At 53.3% G+C, this 17,794-nt stretch overlaps 5 protein-coding genes across 5 annotated transcripts; 2 read left to right on the top strand and 3 right to left on the bottom strand.

The window, feature by feature from the left end:
• Positions 1 to 312: 312 nt before the first annotated feature.
• Positions 313 to 1,151, top strand: MAM_01919 (uncharacterized protein; the record flags this gene model as incomplete). Its single annotated transcript, XM_040820718.1, has 2 exons — positions 313 to 447; positions 627 to 1,151. The coding sequence occupies 2 exons, from the start codon at positions 313 to 315 to the stop codon at positions 1,149 to 1,151; spliced, it is 660 nt and encodes a 219-aa protein (XP_040681061.1).
• A 288-nt stretch (positions 1,152 to 1,439) lies between these two features.
• Positions 1,440 to 2,280, bottom strand: MAM_01918 (ankyrin repeat protein; the record flags this gene model as incomplete). Its single annotated transcript, XM_040820717.1, has 2 exons — positions 1,440 to 2,053; positions 2,133 to 2,280. The coding sequence occupies 2 exons, from the start codon at positions 2,278 to 2,280 to the stop codon at positions 1,440 to 1,442; spliced, it is 762 nt and encodes a 253-aa protein (XP_040681060.1).
• A 1,563-nt stretch (positions 2,281 to 3,843) lies between these two features.
• Positions 3,844 to 4,754, bottom strand: MAM_01917 (DUF1275 domain protein; the record flags this gene model as incomplete). Its single annotated transcript, XM_040820716.1, has 2 exons — positions 3,844 to 4,481; positions 4,556 to 4,754. 2 exons carry the CDS (start codon positions 4,752 to 4,754, stop codon positions 3,844 to 3,846), a joined length of 837 nt encoding a protein of 278 aa, XP_040681059.1.
• Positions 4,755 to 6,324: 1,570 nt separating this feature from the next.
• Positions 6,325 to 11,055, top strand: MAM_01916 (QDE3 protein; the record flags this gene model as incomplete). The annotated part of the gene is made up of 1 exon (XM_040820715.1): positions 6,325 to 11,055. One exon carries the CDS (start codon positions 6,325 to 6,327, stop codon positions 11,053 to 11,055), a length of 4,731 nt encoding a protein of 1,576 aa, XP_040681058.1.
• Positions 11,056 to 12,147: 1,092 nt separating this feature from the next.
• On the bottom strand, positions 12,148 to 15,208 carry MAM_01915 (Karyogamy protein, KAR9; the record flags this gene model as incomplete). Its single annotated transcript, XM_040820714.1, has 2 exons — positions 12,148 to 14,976; positions 15,026 to 15,208. The coding sequence occupies 2 exons, from the start codon at positions 15,206 to 15,208 to the stop codon at positions 12,148 to 12,150; spliced, it is 3,012 nt and encodes a 1,003-aa protein (XP_040681057.1).
• Positions 15,209 to 17,794: the final 2,586 nt, after the last annotated feature.

Here is a 17,794-nt window from a genome sequence, read left to right as displayed (position 1 = left end):
TAGAGTGGGGGTCGGCCGTGGAAAAGTGGAGACACCTCGCTGAATCACAGATGGCCAATCAGAGCTCAAAGCCAACCTCGGTGCCGTCACCCATCACCTGTCACCTCACCGTGCGGAAGCTCGGCCTGTGCAGCGGCAGCCGTCATCTGGTGGCCTCGTCAGTCCAACTCCTCCCTCATTCCCGTCTCCAACAAATACCCTCGTGGCCGCCCCGACGCATCACCAATTCCGCCTCGGTTGCTTCGATTTTGTTGCTGCCACTGTACCGATCGGGACACCTCGACCGACCGACATAGACATAACACGAGAATCATGGTTTGCGCTGGCGCAAAGGCCGTTTCGGCCCTCAAGTTTGTGGGCACCTTTTCGTTGGGGTTGCTGACGGTGCGTCGGCCCGTTGTTGCTGTGCTTGTGCTTGTGCTTGTGCCCCGAATCTTCGCACCGGCGGTGAGCGTGCTGCAGGCGCAGATGGAGGATGCCACTGCCTCTGGATGTCTGGCGGAGAGAGATCTGGGACCTTTGGCCGGCATACTCAGCCATCGCCGCGTCGGCCTTCGATGACGCACATGCCTCGGCTTACAGCCAGCCTTTCTTGTCGGATCCCTATGGCTAACACATCGTCACAGGGCGTATCATACACCGTCTCCAACATCGCGCTCCCGGCGCTCCTGCGCGTCCCCTCATCCGCATCCGCCTCGCACGCCATCGCCTCGCTCACCGCGAGTCTGCAGACGCCGCTGCTGACACTTACGTCGCTCGCGTCGGCGCCCCTCTTCCTCGCCTTCGTCCTGTCTCCTCGCCGCGCTCGCCACCCCTACCTCGTGTATACATCCGTCCTCGCCCTCGTATCGACTGTTGTCCCGCGTCTTCTCCCTCACCCTGCCTCCCGTCCCGCCCAGCCGCAGCAGTCCCGGAAGTCATCCCCGCGCGCTAGGATGGAAGCCAGCTATGAAGTCCTGGGCGACGTCCACAGTGAACCCGCCAGCGAGGAAGACATTGAGGATATCAATGGGGAGGAAGTGCGAGTCGAGGTTGACAGGCTTGCGAGGGGCTACTTTGCCCGTACTGGTCTGGCTGCGCTGGGATTTGCCATGGCTGTGGTTGGCCTTTGGGGAGATGGAGCTCCCAAGGCCGCTGTTTACGTGGCGTGAGCCGTACGTGACGTGAGGAGTTGGAGGGTTCTTTCCCAGGGGGTGTATGCGAATATCCAACGGGCCTGATTTTGGATTTACGGACTTGACTTGACGCTTTGGAGTTGAGGAAACTGGGTTCTTGTCATGATGGATCTCGTCATGGAACTTCTCCTTGCGCAAAAAAAAACACATCGTTAATAGCCATGCATGGTGAAAGTAGTCGCAAGGGTAACAGAGACTTGAGAGATAAGGGCCTTTCATTGTATTTCAAGGAAACTTATTATTGAGCCAGGCCCTGCCTTCCATTCATCGTCCCGTGTCAGACCACTGCTCACCGTCGGTATCCTCGTCCTTCTCGTCAGCCTCTTCCTCTTTTTCCTCTTCTGGCAACGCTGCCAACTCCCTCGTGGCGAAATCACTCTTTACATTTCGCTTTCCACCATGACATGCATCTTTCCGTTCTCCAGTGATTTCAATCTGATGGCACTTCAATTCCACCACATGCCGGAAGAGTGTGCGGTAACGCCACCCAGTTTTCGAAGCTTTACCCTCCTTCACACCGAATGTCGACACGTTATCACAGAGATGCCGCACTGGAGTAACGTGCGACTTGACCTGCATGGAAATGTGGCCAACATCCTCAATAGTGAAGTCCTTGCCAACAACCCAGGATTCAAGCTGTGGCTCGCCCTCTGATCCCTCAGTTTCGCCGTCGCTGTAATAGCCATCCTCGTCGCCTTGCTGATCTTGCTTGATCCTATAACGGACCTCATCGTTGTTCTCACGGGACCAGCGAGCTTTCACAACTTCTACAATTGCCTTTGCAACATCACAATGGCCGGAGCAAAACAAGAGAGGACGAAGAGTTGAAGGTTGGCTCCATTTTCCAATAGCTTCTTTGCTCCGTCGATATTCCCACACTGAATAGCAGCGCACAATGCAGGTTCGTAAGATCGCTTGTGAGTCCTGTTGAGATTTCTGGACCAATTTTGGCGCAACCTTGGCAGCTTTCAGCCAAGTATCCAAATCCAATCTCGGGAACAGCTCCTGCGTTCCGAAGCTTGAGAAACAGATCTAGATCACCATCGTGAACAGCGCCATGGGATGACGAGGCGGTCTCTGGAATCCAGCTGTAGCCACCAAACATGATGTTATTGATTGCCTTTTTTCACACCAATCTTGTCGTTCTATAAGACGGGGTCCTAGAGCGAACGTTAACAAGTTGGAGGAAAGCGGGCGGCGCTCTGAGATTTCCCATCAACTTGCATCGCATAACAGCTCGACTGTCTCCTCGTGGCCTTCGACAATGGCAATACGTAATGGCGAGCAAGGCTTATCCCAAACAAGCACATCAATCTGGTAATAATCCGGATCGTCTTCAGACACTTCTGAGATTGGACCAATCTTGCTTTCACCATCTTTATTCTTCGAAACATTGATAAAGGGGCTAGTGGCAAGGGACTGCGCGTCGAAAATTGGTCATTTCGTCATCAACGAGCTCATCGTCTGATTCCTCACCTGAATTGTATCCCTCCTCTACATCTTCTTCTCCGTCAAGTCCTTTGCTTGTTGTGTCTTGAAATGTCTTGGCTCTATCCATCCACCTTATCTCCGAGCCATGTTGCGGCGCCTGGCTCGTCGCTCCTCTTCAGCTTCCTCGTTTTCGATGCTCTTTGCCATAAAAACCTTGATCATCTCTGCATTTCCACGAGCAGCAGCCAAATGCTGGGCGGTTCTTATCATCGGCTAGACGAGCCGTGAGGCGCGTACGGTGATCAGCCAGACACTTCACAATAGCAGCAGTCAAAGTCATCACAGATTCACAGCGGGAATGCGATGGTGTTCGTGTTCAGGCAGTGTGGTCACGCTTGTTCGGGTCAGCCCCTTCCTAGGAAAGCCGGTTGAGCACGTCGTCGCTATTGCCGTCAACGATTGACTGACACAGGCGAACCGTGTTTCCGACATGTGCCATATCCGTCCAATCTTGTTCTGTAAGTGGGTTGAAAGACCCAATTTGCTGACGACCTGGATCGTCAATAAGGAATGAAAACTTTGCCTGAGAGATATATTTGAGCCTCCTTCTCGGCCACTCGATCTCTTCAGGTGTCACCGCTTTGGGGCAGGAACAGCAGCAATCCTCAACGACATCCTCTACACGTCCAAACAATGCAGAGTGATGATGCAGATACACTCCACGCTCTTTTGGCTGGTTCCACTCTGCGTTCGACATCAGATCTCTGGTAAAACATAGCTTCTCGATTCTCTTAAAGTTGAACTTTTCTCCATACGGAACTGTACAGGTATTGTAGTTGCTGACATCCTCCTTTGAAAGCCAGTCGGCTGCCTCGTTTTTCAAAGTCAGATTTCGACCGAATGTCGCTGCGTCGCTTTCCACTCAGCACTAGAATCTGGTCACAGCATTGTCAGCGATAACGTCTCAATACTTCTTCGTGGCGTATCCCTCATTTCCTGAATCACGGGACGGGACACAATTCTTGGATAGTTCCACCATTAATATTGTCCTTGTACTGTCTCGGAAACTCATTCAGAGTTCTATCATACTTTTGGTCTAAATGAGAAGTATATCCTGTCGCCACGCTCGCCGCGCTCGCCAAGCTATGAAATGAAACTCCCAACTCAAGAGAGCACAATCCTCATGAACATGCTAAACTTCCCACACGTATTCCCAATTCCATTCCCTCGTTACAGTCTATGCAGGGGACTTCTCCTCCTTCTGAGGCTTTTCGGCAGGAGAGAAAAGGTAAAGAAATGTCACTAGTAGCTTGCCAGCTCCCGAAACCACAATGGCAGTAGCGGATCCTACTTCCCTGTAAATCGCAGCTCCGACGAGCGTGCCCAGGACGAGGGCCAAGAGGAAGGCTATACGGCGAGTGCGAGGCCGGTTCTTCAATACAAAAAGCTTCTGGTCAATCATGAGATCAACCCACGCTGCAGTCGCCATTGCAGTGCTGATTTCCGTCATCGATAGACTTCTGGACTGGACAACTTGGCTTCCGGCGGCAAAGGCTAGTAACCCGATGACAACCAATGCCTGGGATCCTTGTGACTTGACTCCATATTGATATTGGATGGCCGCTGCGCCAAGGACGAGGCTCGACTGGACAAGATTACATAGTATGAGCCACCACCTTTTCCGGGGTCCGATAATGTGACTGAGCTGGCCTGTAAGCCAGCCGGCTCCCAAGAAGAGGCCGAGGGCCATGCCAATGTTGGGCGTGAAGAACGTTTCGCCGTTCAATTGGGGGAGGATGAGTGCCAAGCACAGGAAGACGGTATTGCCCGTCTGGTTGGACGCAAAGCAGTGGTAGTCGGGGAACGTCGTGGCATCTATATCAACGAAATCGTATTAACGACTCTTCCAGCCCGTAAGGACGCGCCGACATTCAATAGCAATGTCTTACCTTGCATTCCGGTGCAAAATGTCAGAATGACGAGCTGAAGTTCTGTAAATATAGAACCTCGAATATCTTGGCACATGTAAGCGCAAACTGATTTGTCTCCCTCCGCTTCCGGCGGGGGACCATCGCTCTCATGGTCCGCCATGATCACGATGCGCGGTGCGCCCTCCGTCGGCGTTGTAGGCTTCTCGACAGAAGTCATTGTTCTCAGTAAAGCATGGGGTGCTCTGCTGTCATCACCTATGGAAGAGTATAACAGTGAAGCGGATGCTTGGGGACCAAAGAAAGGGATGATACAGGCAAGGTCGGAGTGGCAGTCGGCACTTTTTGAAAATCTTTCGGCCCAGGGGCAAGAAAACTTGTACCCAAGTGAGGCCGTCGTGACTTGCGGTTAGGGGCCGACAGCCGAATGGCCGGGACAACAAATTGCGGCCCGATGCTCCATCCCCATTTTTCCTTCCTTGATCCTCTTGAGTGGCGACGACTTGGTGGGCCGGCGGCTACCGGGGGCCTTTAGACCGGAAAGACTTGTCTCACGATGGTCACTTTTTTGAGCAGTGTAGAATTCAACCCGGGGCCACATGATGACCAAGACATCCCCACTGGTAGTGTACAGGGTCGCACATGGAAGAATTCCCCCAATTGCATCGTGTACAATACTTCTCGGTCGACAAGAAGTCGGGAACTGCGATATGCAAAACGGCAACAAATCGGTGGGACCCAGCCAATCATGGATCCAACACGACTCAGTCCGGACCGGGTGAGACCCGTCCGGCTGGGGATAGGACGGCGGGCTGGCCGCCGGAGAACCGTGGATCCACCGATGCCACCGATACCGCCGACAGCCGCACGGCAGCCATTTCCGACCTAAATGTTGGGATATGCATACCTACTAAACTTATATTGAGATCATCCCTCAAAATTAAGCTATGATACGACGATGACAAGGGAATGGTTATTAGCGGGAGGCTACGGAATATTTTTCACTGCCTCGTCCAGCGAGCCCTGTAGCTTCCTGCTCTCCGCTACACTGATACGACATGAGTCACATGGCCAAAAGAGGAACCCCAGCAAGTGCCGAAGCGCGTCGCTAACGGCGGAAGTCGGTTGAGGCAGATATGCGGAGCTCACCAACAGGTCACGTGATCTCGCTCCTGCTGACTAACGCGACGCGGTACGCGCTGGTTCACGGTCGTCGAGCTAGTAGTTAGGTGAAGTATTGTGATGAGACGAACCACCAGAGCGTGATGACGATAGACCCCCGTTTTGCGTCGTTACGAACCAATTGTTCTTCCAGTCCTCAAATGTAGGCGGCCGTTGCTTCTCCTCACAAGCCGGGCAGTAATTTGCGGTCTTCATGACTCGAAATAACCTCGCCGACCAACTCTCCTGGCTCCTAAACAACGTCGCGTTATCAAAACCACCACGGCGAACGTTTCCCTCTACAGGCGACTCCTCTCCGTTCAACACCTCGGAGTCATCTTCCGTCCAAACTGGGACGGGATCTCAGCTTCGATCATCTTCCTCGATAGGCTCACAGACAAATCCACGTTCCCGAGCCCACGCGTCAAATAATGCTATCAATTTGATCGGGTGGGGGGAGGACTTCGTGGATAGACCACAAGCAACAGAGGCGGACGACAGCATGGTCCGATTGACCTCAACTACGAAGTCCAAGAGGCCTGCTCTTCTTTCTAGATCACAGCAACATCCTCCCACTCCGGCTGCCACCGGTGACTCGACGCCGAGACCTCGGCAGGTGCCTACTGGAAATGATGCCGGCAAGTCAAGCCAGTTCTAACCTCCAAGTCTGCTATGCTAACAAGTTGGTAGTCTCAAACACACCGAAGAGCAGGCGGAAGCACTCGCCTGCTAAACCAAGTAGCTCTCGATTAGTGACATCGCCAAAATCGAGTCTAGACCTCACCGATTTCGACGCAGATGACCTCGAGTGCATGGATCTCACAAAGGACCTTACTAACGTAAGCGCACTTACGGACAAGAGTGATGACGTTCAAGTATGGGATACTGCTACTGCGTTGTGGTCGCCGGTGCAGCGTAGCAGTAAGAAACGGAAGAGCAACGGCTTGAGCAAAGCTGATGAGGCGCATGACGAGAGCTTCCCTGATGTGTACGACATCCTTGGCACCGAGCCACCTGCCTCAACTCCTGGGAGTCGGTCAACTATCCGCCGTGCTGGCCAGACAAGCACCACAAAATCGCGTCGTAAACGAAATGTGAAGGAAACATCAGAGGAAGCGCTGGGACGCCTTCGGAGTGATTCTCTCAATGAGATGATGGCCGGTCTGTCCTCGCCCTCTCGGCATGCATCCGACCGGCGGAACCAGCTTTCGCTACCGAAATCGCCGACCAAGAAATCTTCCTCGTCGCAGCAACATGACAGCACGAAGAAGAGGAAAGTCAACCCCTACGAAGGCATTCTGTCCCCGGAAAAACTCAAGCTGTATGGAATATCAACCGAAGCCATGCAAACCGATGACTGTATTCCGGATTCAGATGAGGAATTCCTCACACCACCCTCGCATCCCACGTCCACCGTTATCAAGGAACCAAACTCAACTGGCGTCGCAAATTTATCAAAAAACGTAATCGCTAGGAGTCAAGAAAGCATGTCCTGGAACCTCTTGAACTCGCCTTCTGCCCGAGGCCATGACCAGACCAAATCAGACTGCATGGGAGTTGCCTCAAGCCTCAGCACAGATGACTCAAGGATTGATGCTCTGGATTTTACGCCTGAGAAGAGCATCCCTCTCGACCAGGTACCGAAGGTGCTGGAGTATATATGCACAAATCCGGAAGCTCTGACTGAAAGACGTGAAGCTATTGTTGAAGCCATCCAGCGTAATGGTTGTGATTTTGTGCAAGCAATCAACGAGAGATGGCCAAAAGCGAGACGCAGCCAAATTAAAACTCAAAAAGAACGACTCTTGAGGCAACAGAAAGCTGTTCAGGAACTGGGTGACTCGATGCAGCCATATCAGGAAATTTGCACAGAAAGAGCAGCTCTTGCAGAACAAGTGGCGCAGTCATACGCTGAATGCAATAATACGGACGATGACGAGACTCGACTTGACGCACTAACGGACATGGTTCAGAACCAAGAGGAAGGACTTGCAAAACTGGTAATCCAAGCTGGATTCGATGAAACCAACTTGCCGATGCTGGCACTGCCGAATACGGTAGTACTTGGCACGCAACCGTCGGGCACAGGCATGGTCGACACGTCTCGCGGCTCAGGAGACTCGCCCGCACATGCTGCCACGTCCACGCAAGTCGTCCACCAGACTCAGCTGCCGACCACCTCCCAGCCACGATCACGTCGACTAGCAACGCAGTCAATGCTGGGCAGTTCCGACAGGGCTTTGGTATCAAAGGACGACGAGAATTTGACACGGGAGCCGTTCCCGAGAGAGACGCTACCCTCAGCAGTAGATACCAGGACTCGACGCGTCCGCATTGCACCGACTCCTTTCGAGGACTTGGAAGACGACGTGTTCCCAGAGTTTGATGAAGCTGATTTGCAACCGGCCCATACGACAAGAGGTAGAAGTACGCCTTCCAAGACATCGCACGCCTCTGCTTCGAGCCGGATGCAGGATAACTTCAGTGACTTCAGTGACGATGATGATATACTGGCTTTTGCAGAGGACTATGAGACTCGTCAATCTCTGGTATCTGACACCTCAAGTTCTCGCCGCGTCTTCTCGGAAACCTCTGGAAACACAATGCCTCCTCCCAAATCGAGAGGACCAACAAAGCGGCCATCTGGACCGGTATTACCAGAGCTCAGGATGCCACCAGAGCTGATGAAGTACCCGTGGTCCCCCGAGGTCCAGAGAATGCTCAAGGACCGGTTCAGAATGAAAGGATTCCGGCAGAACCAGTTGGAAGCAATCAATGCCACTTTGGGGGGTAAAGATGCCTTTGTGCTGATGCCTACAGGCGGCGGCAAGTCACTGTGCTACCAGCTGCCGGCTGTTGTCAGAAGTGGAAAGACGCGAGGTGTAACCATTGTCGTGTCCCCATTGTTGAGTCTTATGCAAGACCAAGTCGACCACATGAAGGCCCTCGGTATTCAGGCTGTAGCGTTCAATGGGGGATGCTCAGCAGAATACAAACGACAAATCATGAGTGTCTTTAAAGAGCCGAGTCCAGAACACTTTATCGAGCTGCTCTATGTTACCCCCGAGATGGTGAGCGTGAATCCTGCTTTTCACAACGCGATGCAAACGCTGTATGAAAGAGGCAAATTCGCACGACTTGTAATCGACGAAGCCCATTGCGTCAGTCAATGGGGCCATGACTTCAGACCAGACTACAAAGCCATCGGTCAGGTCCGCATGAAGTTTCCTGAAGTTCCCATTATGGCTCTGACCGCTACGGCCACACAAAATGTCATCGTGGATATCAAACACAACCTGAACATGGCAAATTGCCAAGAGTTCTCGCAAAGTTTCAATCGCCCGAATTTGTACTACGAAGTCCGGACAAAGACATCCAACTCGACCGCTATTGATAGCATTGCGTCACTGATAAACACGAAATACCGCAACGTCACAGGCATTGTGTACACAATTTCAAGAAAACAAGCTGAAGACGTTGCACAAAAGCTTGCCAACCAAGGCATTGCAGCCCGTCACTACCATGCAGCTATTGCCATTGAAGAGAAGGTTGAGGTTCAAACGTCATGGCAGAAGGGCGATATCAAAGTTGTCGTTGCAACAATCGCTTTCGGCATGGGGATAGACAAACCTGATGTCAGATTCGTCATGCACCACGGCCTGCCCAAGAGCTTGGAGGGATACTATCAAGAAACGGGTCGAGCCGGCAGAGATGGCAAGCCCTCCGACTGCATTCTGTTTTATGGAAAAGCGGATATAAGGGTCCTGAAAAGACTGATTACAGACGGAGATGGCAACGATGAGCAAAAGGAACGGCAGATGGTTATGCTCAACCGTGTCACTGCTTTTTGTGACAACAGATCAGATTGTCGGCGTACTGAGGTGTTGCGCTATTTTGGGGAAGACTTTGTACCAAGCCAATGTCAAAAGTCTTGCGACAACTGCCAGGCTGGACTAGTCTTTGAACAACAAGACTTTTCAACATATGCTATTGCTGCGATTCGAGTTGTTCAGGCTCAGCGGCGTCTTACAGCTAACCAATGTGCAGACATCCTGCTTGGCAAGAAGTACCCCAACCACGAGCAGCAGCTTTCTAACAGACATTATGGCATGGCCAAAGGTTTGAAGAAGCACGAAGTTGTTCGGGTAATTGATCGATTGTCGGCCGAGAAAGCGTTTCGTGAAAACAACGTGGTTGGGAATTACGGCGTGGCTATTCAATATCTCGAAATGGGACCTACCGCCCGTCTGTTCCTCACCGGTCAGCGTAAGCTGATGCTCACGATCCAAGTAGAGGAGGAAAGACAAGCTAGGACCAAGCCCGCGGCGAAAAAGACGAATAAGAAGAATGGAAAGCAACAAGCCACGCTGACAATGCAGTCGACGTATGTATCCTCACCAGCGGAGAGACGAAAGAGGAGGACAAGGGCGGAGGAAAGCGAGGATGAGGAGAACCTCCCAACTACGTCACATGGGTATGTCAACGACGGATTCGTCGTGTCGGATGACGAGATGCAGGACGACGACGACGGCGAAGCAAAAGCCGACGAAGAAGAGCAAGCTTTCGAGCCTCTCCCTAAGCACCGCCCGGCCAGGCCACCTGCCAAAGCCACGAGAAAGAAGAAAGCTGCACCCTCAGGGCCGCCCATCAGTTCCAGCAAGCGTGTGGAGGACCTACCAGAGATTCATCAAGATTTGGTCGGCGCGTTCGTGAGGGAAGCCCGAAAGGTCGAAGAACACATCCGCAACAAGAAGGAACTCAGGCGGCCCCTATTCACGGAACGAGACTTTCGAGAAATGGCCATGCACTGGACACTTTCCCTCGAAAGAATGAGCCGCATTCCCGGCATCGACGCAGACAAGGTCTGGGAGCACGGCCCGAAGCTGCTCCCCATACTCGAACGGCATCACGACATGTACCAGGACATCAGGGGCGCCCACACGCCCGAACACGATGACCAAGACGTGGTGGATTTGATAAGCTCAGACCTTGAGCTGCACGAGGATCTCGACCAGGCCGAAGAAGACGCCGACTCGCACTACTTCCAGCCCAAGCCGCGACCCGAGGTGGAGGCCTTCCACAGCAGACTCCAGGGCCTGAGCAGCCAGCCACATGTCCAACCGAGGCCGAAGTCGTCGTACTCGAGAGGAAACTCCGGGGGCAGGAGGTTCTCTGGCGGCAAGAAGTGGCCTCGGAAAGCGTCGGGCGGCGGTGTCCCCAAGCGCAAGGGGAACAGTTTCGGAGGTCGAAAGGCGAGCGGCTCTTCAACCACGCGGTCAGTAACGGGGTCTGGTGCCGCGAAACGCGACGGGAAGATCGTCAAGAAGAGTGGCGGGACAATTGGCTTGATGCCAGTCTAGCCAGACCCTCTTGTATGCTTTAGCGGAGCCAGAACTGACGAATACAATATGTGAGATCCATGCCGTCATGACGTAAATGTCGAATCTGGCGCACAATTATCACGGGCTTTGTTGTATGGGATGCGGCGGCGTCGTTTTTTTTACTTGGGCCACACGCCGTGGTGTTTGGCCGAATGTACATGGGAATGAATAATCGAATAAACATCTTGCACAAGGATTATTTGGCCCTTGTAATATTAACTACTGGGTAGTTGCAAAGATAATAAATATCCTCGGCATCACAAATTCATTGAATGGATGAACGAACGAGCACATTGCACCAGAAAGAAAACGTGGCATTTTCGAAATTCAATGTTTTATGTATTATCCAGCATGATCCCCTTGACAGAAAGAACCGATCCATCTCGAATGCAACATGCACGAGCCGACCAAAGAGGGAACGAGAATTGGGTATAAAAGATCCCATGTCGCTTCACCACGAAAACTCCATCGAACTGCGCGTCATGCCGTCATGTGATTCCTTTGCCTGCAAAATTGATCTCGTCGTCGTAGCACAGCTAACTCGGGTACAGTACAAAAATATGAGTAGCAAATGCAAGCAAGGCCTTGGGTCAAGTATGCAATGTTCTGGAATGGATCAAAATGAACTAGTTGACAGTAGGAAAGCAAGGCAGATAATAAGAATACCGCCTACATCAATGAATGGAGAGAGTCGCAAGTCAAGGCACGCTTGCTTAGATATCGATGTAAATATCGGAGAAGGCGTGATTGCAAAAATGCAGCAGGTAAGTGTGACGAGACAGTGTCGGTTGCTTGAATGTTTCTCAAAGACACATTCTCCGCTCACTCGTTGGTTCATGTTCCTTTTGGGATCGATCGCAGCGCCATAATGCTTCAGCGGATTTTGAGCAGACACATGCGTGCGTGACCATGATGCGGGCCAACCGGGTTCAGTGTTCCAGGCCCCGATACAGTCCAAGAGTATGCTGCTGGCTCAAGTGTATGTATGCGAAGATGCGAACGAATATCGACGCCCACAGAAAACCCCTTGGCAATAAAGGGGGTTCGATTCCATGCCGTCCCTCCTCTTAATTAGTGACGCCAACGTGGTCTTGAATCTTTAGGATCTACAGTAACGTTCTTATTAAAGAAGCGGCTAGCAGCGGAAAGCTGAGGACTACTTCGACCTGTGCTCCCTTCACCCCGTTTGAGGTGTGGCAAAAAGCTCGTTCGTCGATAGCTAGAAGCCAGCGAGCTTGCTGGACGGGACAACTGGTCTTGTGCCATAGCACCATCGGAGCCGGTGGGCTGCATTGAGGCTCGGCGATGCGAAGACAGGGCAGACATGGAGCTTTTTGAGGTCAATCGCGGCCTGGATAGAGTCTGCTGAGAGTAAGGCCCAGGTGACGTGAGTCGCTCACGGAACGATAGCCGAGAACGACCGCCTCTGGATGGAGTGTCGTCCACTTTGGGGGATTCGGAAAAGGATCTGGAAAAGGGTCCCCTGAGAGTTGGGAGTTTTGATGCCGACGAGGGCGTGAGGGCGGATACTGATCGCTGGCTGTTGGGCGTCGTTCTTGTAAAAGGACTCGGTATGGTCAGGCTGAGTGGCTCAAAATGATGTCCAGTATCAAGGTCCGACGTATTGGTGGAACCGTTCCAAGGCGGCCTTGGGCCGCCAGCAGCCCCTGGACGCCCAGGAGTTCTGGCATTGTTGGCAGGGGTAGCAGAAGAGGAACTCGCAATTGTTGACAGCCTGGGGCCATTTCTTCTGCTCAGGTTGGATGAGGGAGCGGGCAAAGACGAGTATCTTCGGCCAGTTGACTGAGGAATCTTATTGAGGGCTGCGGAACGTCCTTTGCCCTTTGTCAGAGGCGTTTGTGGATCGAGGCCAAGAGAAGTCATAATGACTGACGATGGCGGAGAGCTTCCTGGTGTGTCGCGTCCGCTCCCAACAGTCGACCTGTCGATGGAGAGCATGCTCGACACAGAGTCCCGTAATGGTTGACTTTTCCTATCTACCTGGACGTCATCAACAATTGCATCCATTTCTTCCATCTGGCCTTTGAGCGACTCCCATCGAGTCTGCATGTCAGTGTGAAGACGGAGGATCTCGCCGTTGACAGTCAAGCGATCCTTGACACCTCTGTCAATGATGGACAGAATTCGTTCGATGGCCGGGCCATAGTGTGTCTTCTTTGCCTCGTAACTCTCGATTTTCTTCATCATCGTGGGTGGACTTTGTAAATGGGCCTCGGTGTCAATGGCTTCACCGAGTTTGAGTAGAGACCGCCGGACGGACTCGTGCATCTTCTGCGCTTGACGGCCAGCACCGCGGAAGACTAGAACCCAACGGTCCTCACCCAACTCCTTTCGTAGAGACTCTGCATCCTTTTCCAGCTTCTTGTAACTACCATCCAGGCCACTGCGACGCATCTCAAGCTCCTCGCACGCTGTTGGAAATGCCTTTTCAGCCCGGGCCTCAAATACCGATAGTCGCATGGGCAAAAAGTCCAGAGACGCTCGGAGAGGTTGCATCCTGGCAAATAAGGCCAAAAGGCTAGAGTCATCCTGCGAGAGACTGGGTGTGCCAGGAGGGCCAGGGCTCATGGGCGTTGAGGACAGATTGAAGCGGCTAGGGGCCTGCAGGCGAGTGCCAGGGGGAGGCGAGTCCTCGACGATATTTTCGAGGTCGCCAATATCGACGTTGTCGCTAGCACCAGCAGCAATGCTCTTGTGGCGACGCTCCTCCATTTCGAAAACCAATCTGCTCAGTTCGTCCATTTCGCCTTGAATATCTCCCAAGACATTGTTCCATAGCTCTTCCCATTCCATTGCAATCTCAACTTGGACCCGGACACTTTGCAGGGCAGCCCGGATGTCGGCCCACTCATCAATGATTAATTCCATTTGTGCAACTGCCTTTTTGAGGTCATCTGAAGGAACATGGGAAATATCACTCCGTTTTTGCAATTCCTCAATTGCACCAATATATGCGCTGATTAAATCTTCGAAACGAGCGATGGCGTTCTCAACCTCTTCGAGACCCTCCCGACCTCCAGCGGCGGCCCATTCAACGTCATCTTCGCTGTCTAGACCACCAATGACTTCTTGTGCTTTGGAGATCCAACTTCGTATTTGTTCGGAGGCGTTGATGAGAGCCATGGTAGCTACGTGAGCTGTTCGAATGGATGATACTTTGCCCGCCAAGGTTTCGGCATCAGGCAGTTGGAGGGACGTCAGCTGAGCCAGCTGGTTCGCGAATGAAGCGCGAGATAAAGTGTATATAGAGCCGGGTCGGTTGTGACCGGGCGTGAAGTATGAATTTAGCTCAGCTACATAGTCGTTCGGAGACGCGATGGCGGGGGGTGTGACAGGCGGCGGCGTGTCTTTCGGCGGAGGAGGAGGGCCAGCTTCTGGAGGAGACGGAGGGCGAGTCGTACGCTCGATGTGTTCGCGCCGTGTGCTGAGGGTCACCTTGGTGCCATTGCCATTCGTATGGTCCGGCAAGCGATACTTTTGTGCATCCATGGCCAAAGGTTCTGGTGTTCTGATCTCAGGCAACTGAGGCGAGTCGAAGGCAACGATGGGCTCGGTCGTTGTATTGAGCAGGCCCGACGTGGAGGCGCCGGCGCCTCTCCAAGGCCGGCCGCGCCTAGCAATAATGGAGCTGATGGAGTTTGCCTGGTGTTTTTCGTCCAGTTGGCGGAGTTGTTGTTCGTCGAGACGGCCTATGTGGTCGTGTTGCGGTGTTGGGACTGAAGGGGTCTGTTTTGAGGTCCCAATGCCGAGGGCCTTGAGCCTCGCAGCAAGGCCTGGTGAGGTTTTTCGGACAGCAGAGAGTGGAAACGGGGGTGGTGTTTGATTCGGCCGCGCGGATGGACGCAGCTGTGGCTGTGGCAGGGAACGGGCCACGTGGTACTGGGAGGTCAGCGACGTTGTCAGGGACATCAGCAGAGCTCAAACCCACGAGGACCTCGATTTCGTCTTGCTGGTTGGCGTGGGCAGGTTGCTGGTTCTCGAGCTCGTGGTTTTGCGAGGCCACAGCATTTTCCTCCTCGCAAGTACCGGAGCTGGGCACACGGGCAGAGTGGGCTATGGCACCACCAACCGGTCCGTCCGAGGTCATGTTCGTTGACGCCTCAGGAGGCATGGGCGTCGGCGGCTAGCCCTGGAGAGCCTGTGAGACGGGCTGGGCTGGCTCCGGCTGGGGGCGGCTCTGTGGCGGCCAGCCTCCTCGAGGCGTACCAGCGGAACAACGGGGTGGGGCAGGACCAGTCAGTGCACGGGAGGCGTCGAAGCCTGACAGTACGGAGAACTTGGTAAGTTACGGACAACGCGCTCGGTCGTCACAATACAGTCGGGGACAGACCGGCGTCCCTGATGCGCAAGCTGATTAGCTGGCTGGCTAATAAATGCGGCCAGAGTGATGAGACCGGGAGTCTGTTCGAAATTCGGAGGCAGCTTTGTACGGTGACAAAGCCCAACGCAACCACGCAGGGCGCCAACGGGGTTGCAATCCAGGGCGAGATGAGACCTGTCGACGTGGGTGGGTGCCGTAGTACGGAGTAGTAATTGGCATGTGTCGTCTGCAGGTCGTGCAGTTAGATTGCCGGGGAACATGCAGGTGCAGCTCACGGCGTGTAACCATAGATGCTTGTTGCTTCTTCTGGTCTCGAGTCCCGCCAAATGCCGTGGTACGGTTCGTCTGTTGTGCCTGTCAGAGTCTGATTGCGTCCAAGGGTGTGTGAGCTTCGATATTAGCCATGAGACCTGAGGGCTGGGCGAGAAAAGTCAGAGGGGAGGAAGATGCAAAATGGCGCTGATTGGGCTTCCTCCAGTTTCGCTGGTCGTGCCTTCTCTTGCTCGCTCCTGCCCTTCCTTCCGACTCCCGACTCCGTGTCCCAGGGCCAGGGGCGGGTAGAGGTGCCTTCCCTGTCAAGTTGAAAAAAAAAAAGATGAGAGCTGATAAGCAGGGCCGAATCCTGAGATGGGGGAAAGAGACGAGACGGCCGAAACAAAGAAGCAGTACTCCGTCAAAGACAAAGGAGAGCGGCGGAAATCAAAATCATCCCGGGGTCAAACCAAAATACAAAAGACGAAGAGAACGGATGAAAAGGGCATTCACAAAAGGCGACGAGGAGCTCAGGCGGAGGATAAATTATCGTCCGGGGATCTGGTTCAGAATACGGCGGACATAGTAGAGGAGGATCGGGAATTGATGGTCTTGGCCGGAGTGGTCAAAGAACCAGAGCCAGTGGATGCTGGGATGAGGTGAATCATGGGCCCCCGCGGTAATATGTCGCTCTTACAGAGTATTGTGCCATGGACGCCAGGTGGCACAAGAGGGTTTTGTCAACAAAGGTGAGAGGGGAGCGAGGTGAGAAGAGGAAGGGGAGGAGGAAGAGACGACGCGACAAGTGTCGTGAAGCTGAGACACGGCAATGCTACGCAGTCGAGGCTTTCAGGCCCTGACGTAAATCCGTTTCGCATTGCTTGTTAGCCTGCTCTATTTGCTTGACGACTTGACGTGGCTCGAAAACGCACGGGCAGCGGGCGAGTTGCACCTCGCTGTGAAAATGATGCATCTGCCTGCGGGTGCAACCTCGGGTGATTGCAAGTCGACAGCCATGATTTTACGTATGGAGTGATGAGTTGCGAGACTGCATAGTCGCGGTCAGCCGTGAGACTGTCCAGGTACGTGCGGCACTTGTTGGTCTCAGCCATCCGGCCTAACAGCAATAAGATGGAACACTATTTTACTTTTTCGAGTGCTACAATGAATATGCTTAAGTAAGCCATGGTCGGGATTCAGGAACCGGTGGGTACTCTGGCGCCATCCGGACTCCAACTGGTTTTCACTGGGACAGTCAGTCATCATTTTACATAAGTTGATAGCACTACGTAGTACTCTGTACGGAGTACTTAAGTTGCATTTGTGCAATTTTACGCTACATGGAACCAGCAAGACGCCAAGTACACGGCCCCACGACTGACTACGCCCTCTGACTCGGCTATCGTCTGATCCAGCGTCTTTGGCGGCCGAGGGCAAACGAAGCCGTCAACGGTTCGACATGCACGTCATCATCTGTCCCTGCGGCGGACTGCAGATGTGGGTGGTCGTTGTGGTCGTTAGGTCGGCCTCTTATTTGAGGCTGCGATTCAGGAGTACCGGCCCTGCGCTCTGGCTGAAATAGCATGAATACAGCCTTTGTGGAACCACGACGCCACAGAGAGGGCACCTTGGGTACTTGGACGGAGGAGTGGTAATTTACTTTGAGGAGTACTTAAGTACTTGGTAGCCAAGAGCGTACAGGATAAGTACTTAGATACTTAAGTACTTAGTTACGTACAAGGTCCGATGCTCCCGAAGCACAGCCTTGAGCCTTGCACCTGTGGCTGGTCCCCGGCAAGCATTCCAGCTGTAGTTCAAACAACAACAACAACAACAACAACGACGACGACGACGACGACGATAATAATACTAAGAACAGCAGCAGCAGCAGCAGCAGCAACCAACAACAACAACAACAACAACAACCACGCCGCGACGTCGACGTCATGAATCACGATGCATTCATGGCCCGGGCACTCAATTTTGCATCCAAGTGCCGTGTACCGAGTGCCGCGTCCGAGCACTCCCTACACGCCATAGACCTTGCCTGGTCATGGTCATGCCTGCCATTTATACCAGTTGACAAGTAGTCGCTTTCCAAAGCATCCCCCCCCCCCGCCCCCA

The sequence above is a fragment of the Metarhizium album genome (assembly GCF_000804445.1).
Source record: "Metarhizium album ARSEF 1941 chromosome Unknown scaffold_3, whole genome shotgun sequence".
Classification (NCBI taxonomy): Eukaryota; Fungi; Ascomycota; class Sordariomycetes; order Hypocreales; family Clavicipitaceae; genus Metarhizium; species Metarhizium album.
This window is presented reverse-complemented; position numbering and strand designations above follow the sequence as displayed.